This window comes from Haliotis rubra, unplaced genomic scaffold, assembly GCF_003918875.1.
Source record: "Haliotis rubra isolate DU_JTF1 unplaced genomic scaffold, ASM391887v1 Scf307, whole genome shotgun sequence".
NCBI classification, from domain to species: Eukaryota; Metazoa; Mollusca; class Gastropoda; order Lepetellida; family Haliotidae; genus Haliotis; species Haliotis rubra.
Genome location: NW_025766977.1, coordinates 654539 through 668196, shown reverse-complemented (window position 1 = coordinate 668196; position 13658 = coordinate 654539). Strand labels below are relative to the sequence as shown.

General features: G+C 40.5%; 1 protein-coding gene across 1 annotated transcript in view; it reads right to left on the bottom strand.

Moving 5' to 3' along the window:
* The window catches only part of LOC124282926 (L-fucose kinase-like), a 75846-nt gene that overhangs the window by 38683 nt on the left and 23505 nt on the right, over positions 1-13658 (bottom strand). Inside the window, exons 3-6 of the mRNA XM_046718976.1 lie at positions 10120-10206; positions 9064-9215; positions 7510-7560; positions 6075-6200 (exon numbers count right to left, since the gene is read on the bottom strand). Coding sequence (XP_046574932.1) covers positions 6075-6200; positions 7510-7560; positions 9064-9215; positions 10120-10206 — 416 coding nt within the window. The remainder of the gene's footprint in view (positions 1-6074; positions 6201-7509; positions 7561-9063; positions 9216-10119; positions 10207-13658) is intronic.

Below are 13658 nucleotides of genomic sequence, written 5' to 3'. Positions count from 1 at the left end.
GGGACCTTGATGGCCAGTCCATGATGTTGATTCCAGCGTTTTGAAGGAAATTTTGTGTCAACATTGTGGTATGCGGCCGAGCATTATCATGCTGGAACTGTAGACCTGGGCTATGAGCCGCAATGAAAGGAACGAGTTCAGAGGTGAGCACCTGGTCGCGGTAAGCAGCAGCTGTGAGGTTTCCACGGATGACCAGAAGTCGGGAACGGTTGTTTCCACAGAAAGCACCCCACACCATGCAACTTCCGCCCCCGAATCTGTCGACTTCCTGTACACAACATTGGGCATACCGTTCACGACGTCGCCTCCAGACTCTATGCCTGCCGTCCGCGAATCTGAGGGTAAACCTAGATTCATCGCTAAAGACGACTTCGATTCCAGTCTCTGGGTCCATCGGAGGTGACGCTTGGGCCCACAGCAGACGCTTGACGTTGATGAAACGGCGTCAATATTGGTCCACGATATGGACGCCGAGAATGGAGATTGGCAGCCCGCGAACCGATTTCGAATGGTCTGTGAGGACAGTCGACCTCTAAACATCTCAGCCCTGGTTCATGTAGCCGGCAGAAATCTGTCACGTAGGTGACGTGGGATGATTTGACGGTCTTCTGCTCGTGACGTCACACGTGATCTAATTCGAATCTTGGGCGATCAGAAGTGGTGCCAGTTTGTTGTAGACGACCTCGCAAGTCATACACAGTACGATGGCTGCATCCCATTACTCTTGCGACGTCAATAACTGATCTTCCCGCTTGCAACATGCCAACGGCACGTTCACGTTGCACATTTGATAATCGTGGCATTTCAAGTACCGTTAGAACTGTGGTTTAAAAGTGTTTTTTTAATTCTTGGGGCCAATGCAAACACGTGCATATGAAGAAAACTTCGATGCGAAGATCACGTGATCGACTGCACGTGCAAAACCTGATTTCGCACTAACGTCATTTGCACGACGAATGGATGGGTTTGAGTGGGTTTTGCTAACGTTTTTCTAGAGTCGAAAGATAGGGATCCCAATTCGGATACATAGATGCATCAGCAGAGAAGAATTATTCATTATTTTTCAAATTACATTTTGTGAAGTTTCTTTTTTGACTCAGTATATATGCACTGCGGTTGTGTAAGACTATGCACCTTGGTGATAAAGGGGACATTCTGTATCAAGATTTAACAGAACTTGAAGAAACATATGCCAGAATAGATTATATGATAGATTAGGAAAATATAATACCATTTATATTTTCTATCTAATTTTTTTATTACAATTTCAAAAGGTGATTGAAGGATATGTTTGTTCTCTTTTAACTTTAACTGGCAACTACATATTATTATGTGAGCAGAGTGAGTGAGTATGTTTTTACGCTTGTAATGATTGAGTTTAGTTTTATGCCGCACTCAGCAATATTCCAGCTATGGCGTCAGTCTATAAATAATCGAGTCAGTGATCAACAGCATGAGCATCGATCTACGCTAATGGGATACAAAGACACGTGTCAACCAAGTCAGCGAGCCTGACCACCCGATCCCACCCACTGAAGACCAATTCTAAACTGGATCTTCACGGATGCTCGGCTACTTGATCAAAGCTCTATAGTTTGGCATGAAATGCATGTGGACCCGTTTTTTTTGTAAATATCTCTTCATCCAATTACCCAATCGATCTCAAACTGCGCTAGTGGACGTTTTGTCAGACAACCTAATCACATTGTAAATCGCCGATTTTATGCATTTGTATTAAAGAATCTGTCTATGCAACTGTCAACAAAATAAACAGCAGAATGCAGACGGCTTGCAAAGGGAGGGAGCCAATGACTTGTAACAGCGGCAGTGTTGGGTCATAAAGGTCAACGTTCGTCAATGTAGGTCAGCTATGCTGATGACCCTGATGTCAAAAGAATCTAACTGTGGATGCCTACCTTTTTGTACAAGGTTTTGTTTATTGGTTGTTGGTTTATTTTTCACAATTTCTAGCACGATGTTCTTTTTCATGCCAAAAGCAAAAGTTGTACGTTTCATGTAATCCGACACCTTATAAATCGGTTTGCGACGTTTGCTCTCTTTAATAAATTTCAACACATTTCTAATTAAACGTTTAGCCTCATCTGAATAGGCTTTCATGACAGCTAGAAGTAGTCAATGTGAATGATCCAAACGGTCTATCACTGTGCAGTGCACAGGTAACTATCATGAACTGCACGTGCATTTACCTTTATGACCCAACACTGCCACTGTTACAGGTCATTGGCTCCCTCCCTCTGCAAGCCGTCTGCGTTCTGCTGTTTATTTTGTTGACAGTTACATAGACAGATTCTTTAATACAAATGCATAAAATCTGTGATTTACAGTGTGATTAGGTTGTCTGACTAAACATCCACTTGCACAGTTTGAGATCGATTGGGTCATTGGATGAAGAGATATTTACAAAAAAACAGGGCCACATGCATTTCATGCCAAACTATAGAAAGGATTTGACAGCACAACCAGTATTGTCCTTTTTACTGCTAGTAAAAAAATTAATAATATTGGTAGTCTTAAAAATGAAATAACTAATGGACAAAAACTTAAATAGTAGGTGGTGCATGCTTGCTTATCAACCATCTTTAAATTTTGCTCAGAAAACAAAAAGATCTCTGACTGACACAGGGATGACTATCCCATGGCATTACATGTCGTTGGGGGTAACTGTCATGAAATCATGTACAATTCAATGTACCAGTAAGTGAAAAACAATTGGAAGCACCGTTGAATCAAATCAACTCACCAAACCACATCTCAAATATTCAAGTTAGCCTGAACACAACCCTTCAAATTATTGGACTTCCTTTACTCAGAATATCTTCTGTTAGTGTTAAGTTTTGCTTGGAATAGCATTGTCACCAAGCATGATACTCAAAATTGATTCAAACATACAGACTATGAGACCAAGGGTATCTCTGTCACGACTTTGGTGTTAGATACTCTTGGTGTTAGGGTCACTATCACTGATGTTCAAGCCAACTGATATGCTCATAAATATCTCGTTCATTATTACAAACTCTAGTTACAGAAGAAGGAACTAAGTGCAACGCTTCTGAAAATGGGTGTACACAGGGTCAGTTCATTCAGTTTGCAACAGATAATGTAGATCAATCTGAGAACATGGATTAACGCATACCGATGACGTTTTTGCCAATTAAGTGACTGTTTGCCAAGAATGCTGAGGTGTTGATGCTCTAAAAGGGATGGGTTCATATGTCCTGGGTATATGTGTTACGGAGATGCTGAATCAAATTGCTTGATGTCTTGAACAATTCATGTAGAATATAAAGTGAATCACTAGATTCTATCATTCTCAGTATTGAGTTATGTCGCCTTCGTGCCTATGATCAACCTGAATCCCAGACTCAAAGCTGTATTTGCTCAACTTACGTGTTTGTGAGCGGTCAAGACAAAGACGTACAATGTTGGTACACATTCCGACAAGCCACATATATTAGGTTAACCAGAGTCAAGTAATCTACATAGATTCATATTTACGTGGAAGTCAGCTGGTTGTATTTGACAGATAATACCTCACATAGGACACTGTAATGGATATACTGTGAGAATTTGTCACCCATATGTTGACATGGAAGTTCCATCATGCATGATCTGGTCCCCTGTACTTCAATCGGTTCCATGAGGTTTCAGCAGAAATATATTGATGTGGATTTCAGTCTTTAGCAATAAATACACTCTTCTTTCAGTAAACTTAAACCTATTGTCATGGACAAATACCTGGAGAGCAAAGGCAACACTTAGTTTCTTAATTGCACTCCTACTGGCTTTGGATATAGCCGTTGCAAGTATACTACCATGGACAAAGTCAAACATATTGTTCATAACTTGAACTCTCTCTCTCTCTCTGTTCAAAGTTTATGAATAAATATGTGTTAGTTATATAAGATATAACAGCTTCTCCATATTGATAGAGGATAGTTCCCTTTCAGATGAATCATAATAGTCCAGTCAAAATGTGACAAAACCTCCAAATAATTGGTACAGAAATGATTTGAGTGTTCTCAACATGTTTAAGTTATAACTAATGAGTATTAAAAAGTCCTCCCTTGAAATATAATGCTAAGTCCTATTTTGGGGGTAAAAAGTTTAAAAATTGAAATCTTCAATAAATAATTTTTAAAATCTCATATTGAGTCACAAATTTACCTTTATATATATATTTTCAAAGAGTACACAAGGTAATACCAATAGATGAATTAGAAAAGTCAAATAATGTTATCCGAAGTCTTATTTTGGGTTAAAAAGTTAAAACATTGAAATTTTCAGAGAATATTTTTAAAATTTCATACTGAGACACAATCATACTTTTTATGGATATTTTCAAAGAGAGCGCAAGGTATTACTAATACATGGGTTATGAAAGTCAAATATGAATATTAATAGTGAAAAAGAATGCAAGAGAAATTTCAAACAGCTTAAGCAGCATATGGAAAATAATCTATTTTATGAACTAAATATCATATATACTGAGCAGCTAAAGAAATGTCAGTTTGGGATTTTCCTTCGCAGAAACGGATAACTGTAAACTCATGTAATGTTTTGATTGTATATTTTTTACAACATCTCCAACTCTACCTGAGCAAAGACATTCCTTCCCAAACTCAGAATGGAACCCAGGAAATGGTCTCAAAAACGCATCCTGACCTCGGAGATGGTACGGTGTTCTCCATGGTTTTCATGCAACTCATGCTGCACGTGCTGTTCACAAGGACCAGCCCTATAAAATGCACCCCCAAACCTGTTTGCAACATTCACATTACAACGTCAGCAGGATGCAGCGTCTCACAACTGGCGATACAGACAATGGAGAACTGTTCTGTTCACAGATGAGAGTCGGTACCGCGTATCAACTGCAGATGGCAGAACAAGAATATGGCGACGACGTGGCCAGCGTTACTCAGACCAATGTGTTATGGAAAGAGACTCATGGGGAGGTGCAAGCATCATGGTATGGGGTGGAATAGGCCTGAATCAGAGAGTGGGTCCTGTGATGTTCCAGAACCTTGGTCCAGGGAGAGGAGGCATCACAGCGGTGCGCTACATCGACCAGGCTCTCAGACCCCACGTCATACCACATTTTGTACGTCACGGGAACAACATTTTCCAGCATGATAATGCCTGGGGCCCATACTGCCAGAGCTACATGGGACTTCCTACAGCAGAACGGTGTAAACATTTTGCAGTGGCCAGCCCTCACTCCTTATTTAAACCCAATTGAACATCTTTGGGATGTAATTCAGAGGAGACTGAATAATGTCCTACCAAGGCCGAACACAGCCGATTTAATGCGCCAAGTCATTCTCAGAGTGTGGTTCCAGGTGCCAATGGCCTTCATCAATCGATTGGTGCACTCCATGCATAGACGCTGTGCTGCAGTTATTGTCGCTCGTGGTGGTCACACTAGATACTGAAGTCAAGAGTCTGAATGGACTGCAAACGTTCACGTAATGTCTTGAAATTGTGCTGAATTATTCATTGATGTGTCAAGATATTGTACACAAAAAATGTTTTTGATCCGCTTATTATGTCCATTTCTGTAATGATTTGATTACAGTGCCTATCTAATTTTGAATTCGTACTGACATTTTTTTTGCTGCTGAGTATATATGAATGAAATGTGAACATCACAAGCAGAGCCTACACTACACTATAACTGATTACAGTGATTAATAATAACAACTGTACAAATACAATTAATACAATATTAACGTTCCCATATGATCATAAGTGGAATTACAATATCAGTGGCGTAGTCTAGTGGTTAAAGCATTCACTCACCACGCCAAAGACCTGGGTTTGATTCCCCACATGGGCACAATGTGTGAAGCCCATTTCTGGTGTCCCCTGCCATGATATTGCTGGAATGTTGGTAAAAGTAGAGTAAAACTATAATCACTCACTCACTCAACTTCCCAGTTGTACTTACAGTCTGTTTGATTGATTTGAGACCGATGAATTGCTCACAAACACATAAGCAGCATAAAACCATACTCACTCACTCACCCACTCACATGAGGGATTCCTAAACAACTTACTTTTTCGGTGAATATTTTGATGTAGTAGTCCAGGATGTCCACAAGTCCGTCATACTGCGGTGAGGTGTATTGGACAGGGAGGGTCATGAACACTCGACCACACGTGTCATAGCCGTACGGTCGTCCCTGTCACAAACACAGAGCAGAGACTGATTACCCTGTTTCAGTACGTACATACAGGTTAGACGATGTTGATCTGATGTTCAATCTTTTAACTGACCCGTTCAACAATCAAACATCACAATCCAACTGATCTACCCCGTTAAAAAACCATGGCTAACATTTAAAGACCTTTAGCATCAGTAACGATGACACAACATTGGTAGTATTATGTTAAAATGAGTGCCCAGGGTGTGTGTAGTGGTCGAGGCGTCACCTCGAGAACGCTATTGAAGGTCGCTGGTTCAATCCCTCAACCTCGTCCATACCAAAGGCGTTAAAATATAGTACTTGTTGGTCCTTCCTGGCGCTTGGCATTAATGGGTACAACAAGGACTGATTTTTAGGACTTAATTCTCACTATAATGTGTCTGAGGTGGGATATTCATGCTTCACTGAATATTTTATGGTATCTCAGTGAGCTAGCACTATAAAACCAGCTTCAGTCTGGGCTAGTACAAGCAGCCGATCTGACATACACATACACAACTGACCCGCAAACATGCAATCCAACTGATCGCCGTCTTATGAGTGAAATATTCTCAAGCACGACGTTAAACCCAATTTCACCTCACCTTATGTTAAAATACATCACAGAACTCCATGTTTTGAGAACACTGTGAATTCACATTTTGTGATGCATGTGAAATGTGTTTCCTGAGCCTTTCACACAAGCAGCCTCCCCTTTGGCAAGCTGAGTCATGAAATACATGAAATGTTTTATCGAACTACTCATGCTCAGCAACTTTATGACTGTTGTAAGTGTGATTTGAATGGTTGGTTGGTTGTTTTGAAATCATGGTTGCTGTTTCTTTATTGCAGCACCCAGCAATATTCCACCTATATGGCATCAGTCTGTAAATAATCAAGTCTGGACCAAACAGTCCAGTGATCAACAACATGAGCATCAATCTACACAATCAAAATATGATAACATGTGTCAATCAAGTCACCGAGTCTGACCACCGATCCTGTTAGTCGCCTCTTATGACAAGCATGGGTTACTGAAAACCAATTCTAACCCAGATCTTCACGGGTTTGAAATCATGGAACGTTGTGCATGAAACTTATGTGATTACAGTAGTATGTATTTCATCCCACGTCAGTAACATCCGGTATGTGAGGGGTCCAGATAAGCAAGGTTCCATTGTATCTGTTCTTTGTGAACAACATGTCCTTGCAGAGCACCTACACTTTTCATCCAAGAGGGAGAGATTTAATAATTCCTCGTGAAGCAATAGTTATTAACCAAAGAGTCCCTATCTGTACAACTCACATGATGTAGGATGAGTATTCGAGCATCTTGAAGCACATCAGGGTTGATCACCTGCAAGGAAGTAACAGTGAGGTTTAATGCTGCTTTTTTTAGTAGTCCAGTAACATCACATTAACGTGAGTAGGGCCTGAGTGATATCTGAACATCTTAACGTGTAAGACTCCCATAACCCTTCTAGCACTGATAAACTCTACAACAGTCAGTAGGCCCAGGTGATATTTGAAACCCTTAACGTGTAAGACTCCCATAACCCTTCTAGCACTGATAAACTCTACAACAGTCAGTAGGCCCAGGTGATATTTGAAACCCTTAACGTGTAAGACTCCCATAACCCTTCTAGCACTGATAAACTCTACAACAGTCAGTAGGCTATTTGAAACCCTTAACGTGTAAGACTCCCATAACCCTTCTAGCACTGATAAACTCTACAACAGTCAGTAGGCCCAGGTGATATTTGAAACCCTTAACGTGTAAGACTCCCATAACCCTTCTAGCACTGATAAACTCTACAACAGTCAGTAGGCCCAGGTGATATTTGAAACCCTTAACGTGTAAGACTCCCATAACCCTTCTAGCACTGATAAACTCTACAACAGTCAGTAGGCCCAGGTGATATTTGAAACCCTTAACGTGTAAGACTCCCATAACCCTTCTAGCACTGATAAACTCTACAACAGTCAGTAGGCCCAGGTGATATTTAAAACCCTTAACGTGTAAGACTCACAATAGCCCTTCCTGGCACTGATAAACTCTACAACAGTCAGTAGGCCCAGGTGATATTTGAAACCCTTAACGTGTAAGACTCCCATAACCCTCCTAGCACTGATAAACTTTACAACAGTCAGTAGGCCCAGGTGATATTTGAAACCCCTAATGTGTAAGACTCACAATAGTCCTTCCTGGCACTGATAAACTCTACAACAGTCAGTAGGCCCAGGTGATATTTGAAACCCTTAACGTGTAAGACTCCCATAACCCTCCTAGCACTGATAAACTTTACAACAGTCAGTAGGCCCAGGTGATATTTGAAACCCTTAACGTGTAAGACTCCCATAACCCTCCTGGCACTGATAAACTCTACAACAGTCAGTAGGCCTAAGTGATATTTGAAACCCTTAACGTGTAAGACTCCCATAACCCTTCTAGCACTGATAAACTCTACAACAGTCAGTAGGCCCAGGTGATATTTGAAACCCTTAACATGTAAGACTCCAATAACCCTCCCAGCACTGATAAACTCTACAACAGTCAGTAGGCCCAGGTGATATTTGAAACCCTTAACGTGTAAGACTCCCATAACCCTCCTGGCACTGATAAACTCTACAACAGTCAGTAGGCCTAAGTGATATTTGAAACCCTTAACGTGTAAGACTCCAATAACCCTCCCAGCACTGATAAACTCTACAACAGTCTGTAGGCCTAAGTGACATTTGAACCCTCTGACATGAAAAAATTCACTGTGTATCCCTTCCTGGCACTGATGAACTCTACAACAGTCAGTAGGACCTAGGTGATATTTGAACCCTCTGACAACAGTGCTATGTACAAACTCACCGTGTAGCCCTTCCTGGCACTGATGAACTCTACAACAGTCAGCAAAGCGTTGATGGTGGCTCCACCACTCCCGACGTTAGACTTGGGATCTTCTACAGTAAGCAGGATGACGTCCTTGTCAATGTAACCCTTGGCCTGTCGGAGCTCAAGCTCTGTACACAGGAAAATATCATGGAACTCTGTTTTAGGCCCTGTTCTCAAGTGCTCAACTTGAAGTAACTGCAATATGTTCTTACACATCGGGGGCGGTGGGGTAGCCTAATGGTTAAAGCGTTGGCTCGTCACGCCGAAGACCCGGGTTCGAATCCCCACATGGGTACAATGTGTGAAGCCCATTTCTGGTGTCCCCCGTCGTGATGTTGCTGGAATATTGCTAAATGCGGCGTAAAACCAAACTCAGTCAGTCTTACACATCAATGAATATTTATAGCATAGATGCTGAGATCCTCTCTTTAAAGTGTATTCATGTTTTAGGGGGATGACCTTGGATACATAACATTTTGCTAAATAAAATATTACTTAAAAAATAATTGCATTTTTAAGACAAATCAAACTGAATTTTTTGCTACATAGATGTGAAACAAGGTTTAGTGTTCTGTTCAAGATTATTACACGCATTTAGCGCCCCAGAGAGGTTGAAAAACAGGATCAAAAAAGAAAATACAAATACAATAAAAAATAAGGTCAAACACTGATGTATCAAAATTAGAATAACAAATGTTTAGTAATCCGAGGTTTGGCACAAACAGAAACTGATGACTAAACAAGACACACAGGACCAGATTTTTTACCTTGGGGCAACTGTTAGTTCAACACATCAACATTTGATAGAAGCATGTTTAGAATGTAATCAAAATCAAATTGGTATTGTATATTACCATAGATAAGCTAACTATGGAGGACCAAAACAAGCAGTCTGTAGAAGGGGGTTGGCTAATCTACAGGTTACACTTTCGGCAAACGTTTTTTTATCGTATCGCTTAGCATGAACAAACAAGAGAAGACTTTGCAAAACTAAGAAAATCAAGAAAACAACAAAAACTGGTTTCATTTTACCTTTCTGTAGAGCCTGTGTGTGGGCCTTGTTTGCACACGTCAGGACTATCGCTGTCCATTTCACCCTCTGGGGTGGACTTGCCATTGCTTGTGAAGAAAAAAACTTGGTATTATTACCATGATGACATACAAAATACAACTTAAAATGTGATGTCATTTTTCTCCATTAACTTCTGTAGCTCGCTGATTTCATTCTTTGTGACTAAAGTTAAAATGGATTTGTTTCAGAGTATTCTGAAGATAAAACCCATCTCACTCACTCCATGAACCAGGAATCAAATTTGGCTGCTTTTCAGTGTTGCAGTCAGATAAAACCCAACTCACTCACTTACTCTCTCACTACATCAACAGGGAATTACATTTGACCTCTTTTCAGTTTTGTAGCCAGAGTTGAGTTGAGTTAGGTTTTACGTCACATTGGCATTATTCCAGCCACATAGTGATGAGATGAAGTCTGCATTCACAAACATTCTAAATACAAAGTCCAAAATGAGTTTTTCAAAACATATATATATATAACTGTCATAGCACCAAATTCAAAAAACAAAAGCAAGCTTCCCTCAGGTAGCTAACAATGAGATGCCCGCTCTCAAACAGATCTTTCAGATTTATCGCTTCATAATGTGAGTCATTTGCATTTGAAAAGTTCACCCAGTAATTTCTGTATGCTTCAAGGTGAACACTTCATTGCAAGAGATACACATAGGAGTCCCATCTCCATCTGTTTTCAGCAGATAGTCATGAGTAAACCGACTGTGGGCAATACGACATCATCAAAAAATTACTTCATGACGTCTTGACTGACAGTCCAAGTAGGTGTAACCAATTGTTGGTTTCAATTCATGAAGTTTATTTCTTCCTACTCTTTGTAGCAAGATAAAACCCAACTCACTCACTCATTCTCTCACCAAATCAACAAGGAAACACATTTGACCTCTTTTAAGTTAGGTAGCCAGATTAAACCCAACTCACCAAATCACTCATTCACTTGCACACTGACTCTCTCCATCAACCCATGAATCAAATTAGGCCAATTTCCAGTGTTGTGGCAAGATACAGCCCTATTCACTCACTCACTCACTCATTCAACATCGAATTTGATTTGGTCAAATTTAAATGTAGCTGCCAGACAATTATATCGCACTCTGGTTCCACAGACAATTAAGCTGTGAGTGCTCTGAAATACAACTGTCGGACTGCATCTCACAAACAGATATGTTTGGGGCATGGTGGGCGAGCTGTCTGAGGTGCCAGGCTAGTGATCCAGCGAGGTTGAGGTATAGGGATCAACCCACCTGTGACCGTGTGTAAAAACCTTGGAGTCAACTTTGTGTTCAGACTCTTTCAGTGTTGTCACAACCCCTAGTGTACAGTACACAACCCTGTGCACTTCAAAGTACCCACAAATCCGTTGGTATATGACCAGATGGTGGCCACATGAATACGTGCAAACACCTAGTTGCGGGTACAGCAACATGCAGTGAACTTGGACAAAGTACTGTGACTATGTGTCCAAGTCCACCCAGCTGTGAATGGGTACCTCGTTCTGATGAGAAAGCCACAATAACTCGGTGCGCCTGGTGGCTGCAAGAGGTGTATACTCCCCAGGGAGTTAAGATTGATAACATGATGTGCCGTTGAGATTGACATCCAATGATCGAGGGAAAAAATACCAGCGCCTTGAGCAAGCACTAGTTGCCTGGATATGTGCGCTATATAAATATCATTTCTAATGTTAATGTGTCACATAACAACACTTAGCATAGCTCCTGATCATCTAATTTACCAATTCCATCTACCAGTGAAGATCTGGGTTAAATCTGGTCTTCAGTAACCCATCCTTGTTGTAAGAGGCGACTAATGGGATCGGGTTGTCAGGCTCGCTGACTTGGTTTACACATGTCATCATATCGCAGTTGCGTAGAACGATGCTCATGCTGTTGATCACTGGATTGTCTGATCAAGAATCGAATTATTTACAGACCGCCGCCATATAGCTGGAATATTGCTGAGTGCAGTGTTAAACAACAATCTACGCAATTGGGAACCGATGACATGTGTCAACCAAGTCAGTGAGTCTGACCACCCGATCCCGTTAGTCGCCTCTTCGGACAAGCATGGGTTACTGAAGACCGATTTATCCTTGCAACCACAAACAAGTTCAGAATAGCGAAGACCTGCCTTAACACTGCCTTAACACTCTATAAATATCTGTCACCTGATGAACCATTTCTCATGTAAATCACTATTGATTTCTTTTATATATATATATATATATGCCAGTGTATAAAATACGCCAAAAACCCGGCCAGACATCTGGGCTGGTAACTTCAAAAAATTACCTGCCCGGAAGAGATTTGACCAGTCCTTCTTAAATACTAAATAGACAGTGCCAGTGGACACGTTATCTGAATATTTTTGTCACCTGTCCATCAGGCTGGCTAGCTGTAAAATTAGACCATCTGGTAGAAACCTAGCCCGTCTCGGGCAGTCAGACGGGCCTTATTTCATACACTGTATATCCACAGGACATCACTGATCCACAGGACATCACTGACCCACACAGCAATAGCTAAAAAAATGGGGGAATTCATCTAGGATTCTAAGAGTGCATTTGTCAGGAAAAATGAAAAACAACAACATTATATTGTTCAAAATTTGATTTGTTTTAATGTTCTTATATTAATAATATCTGGGAAAGTGGGAAATTTGTAATTCAAAGTGTGAATTTTTAATGTTCTTTGCAACAAATTTGAACAAAATTCAGCCTGTGACAAACATTTTGCAATTACATCTTACGGCTATATTTGTTGTTAATCTGGTTGAATTATGAACTATGTCACTAACTCTTCACATATACTAAAATCGGTACTTTACTGCTAATAATAATGGTTTATTCCGGGGTAAATAAGCCACCAGCCTATATTTAATACAAGCCATACAACACAATTATACAATATATATACAGCGCTGGCCAGTAACAATGATGTACAAAGGTTCCACAATAGTCACATCAAAAATGTTTTTTTAAGTCTTAACAAGACATGCTTTGCAGGGCAGTTTACAATAAATTGTAAACCAAAAGTACTGTGTTCTTTAATCTGATTGGTTGAAAAACGTGATCAAATGGTATTTGATTCCCGGAAATTCTCTGCGTATTAATATATACAAACATCGCTCACACCATTGTATTGTTACGTCATCAGCTGTGATGACATCATTCAAATCATATTGTGACGTAAAGTCCGAATGACGTCACAAATGAGCAGTTCCAGATGCTACCATGGGAGACAGCTGAAACGGCCGGCTGATGACATTTCACTGCTGTACCCGTACTCGATGTCAATGAGTGCAGACACAAAAAACGTGTGGACCTTTCGGTTTACCTTTGTGTTTACAATGTCGATAAACATCATGTGTTGGCGATTGAGGTGTTATTGAGTATTTGAAGCACGGGATTATTTCATTTGAAACCTCCGGCTCACGCCGTCGGTTCCAAATGAATTCCCATGCTTCAAATACTCAATAACACCCGGAAA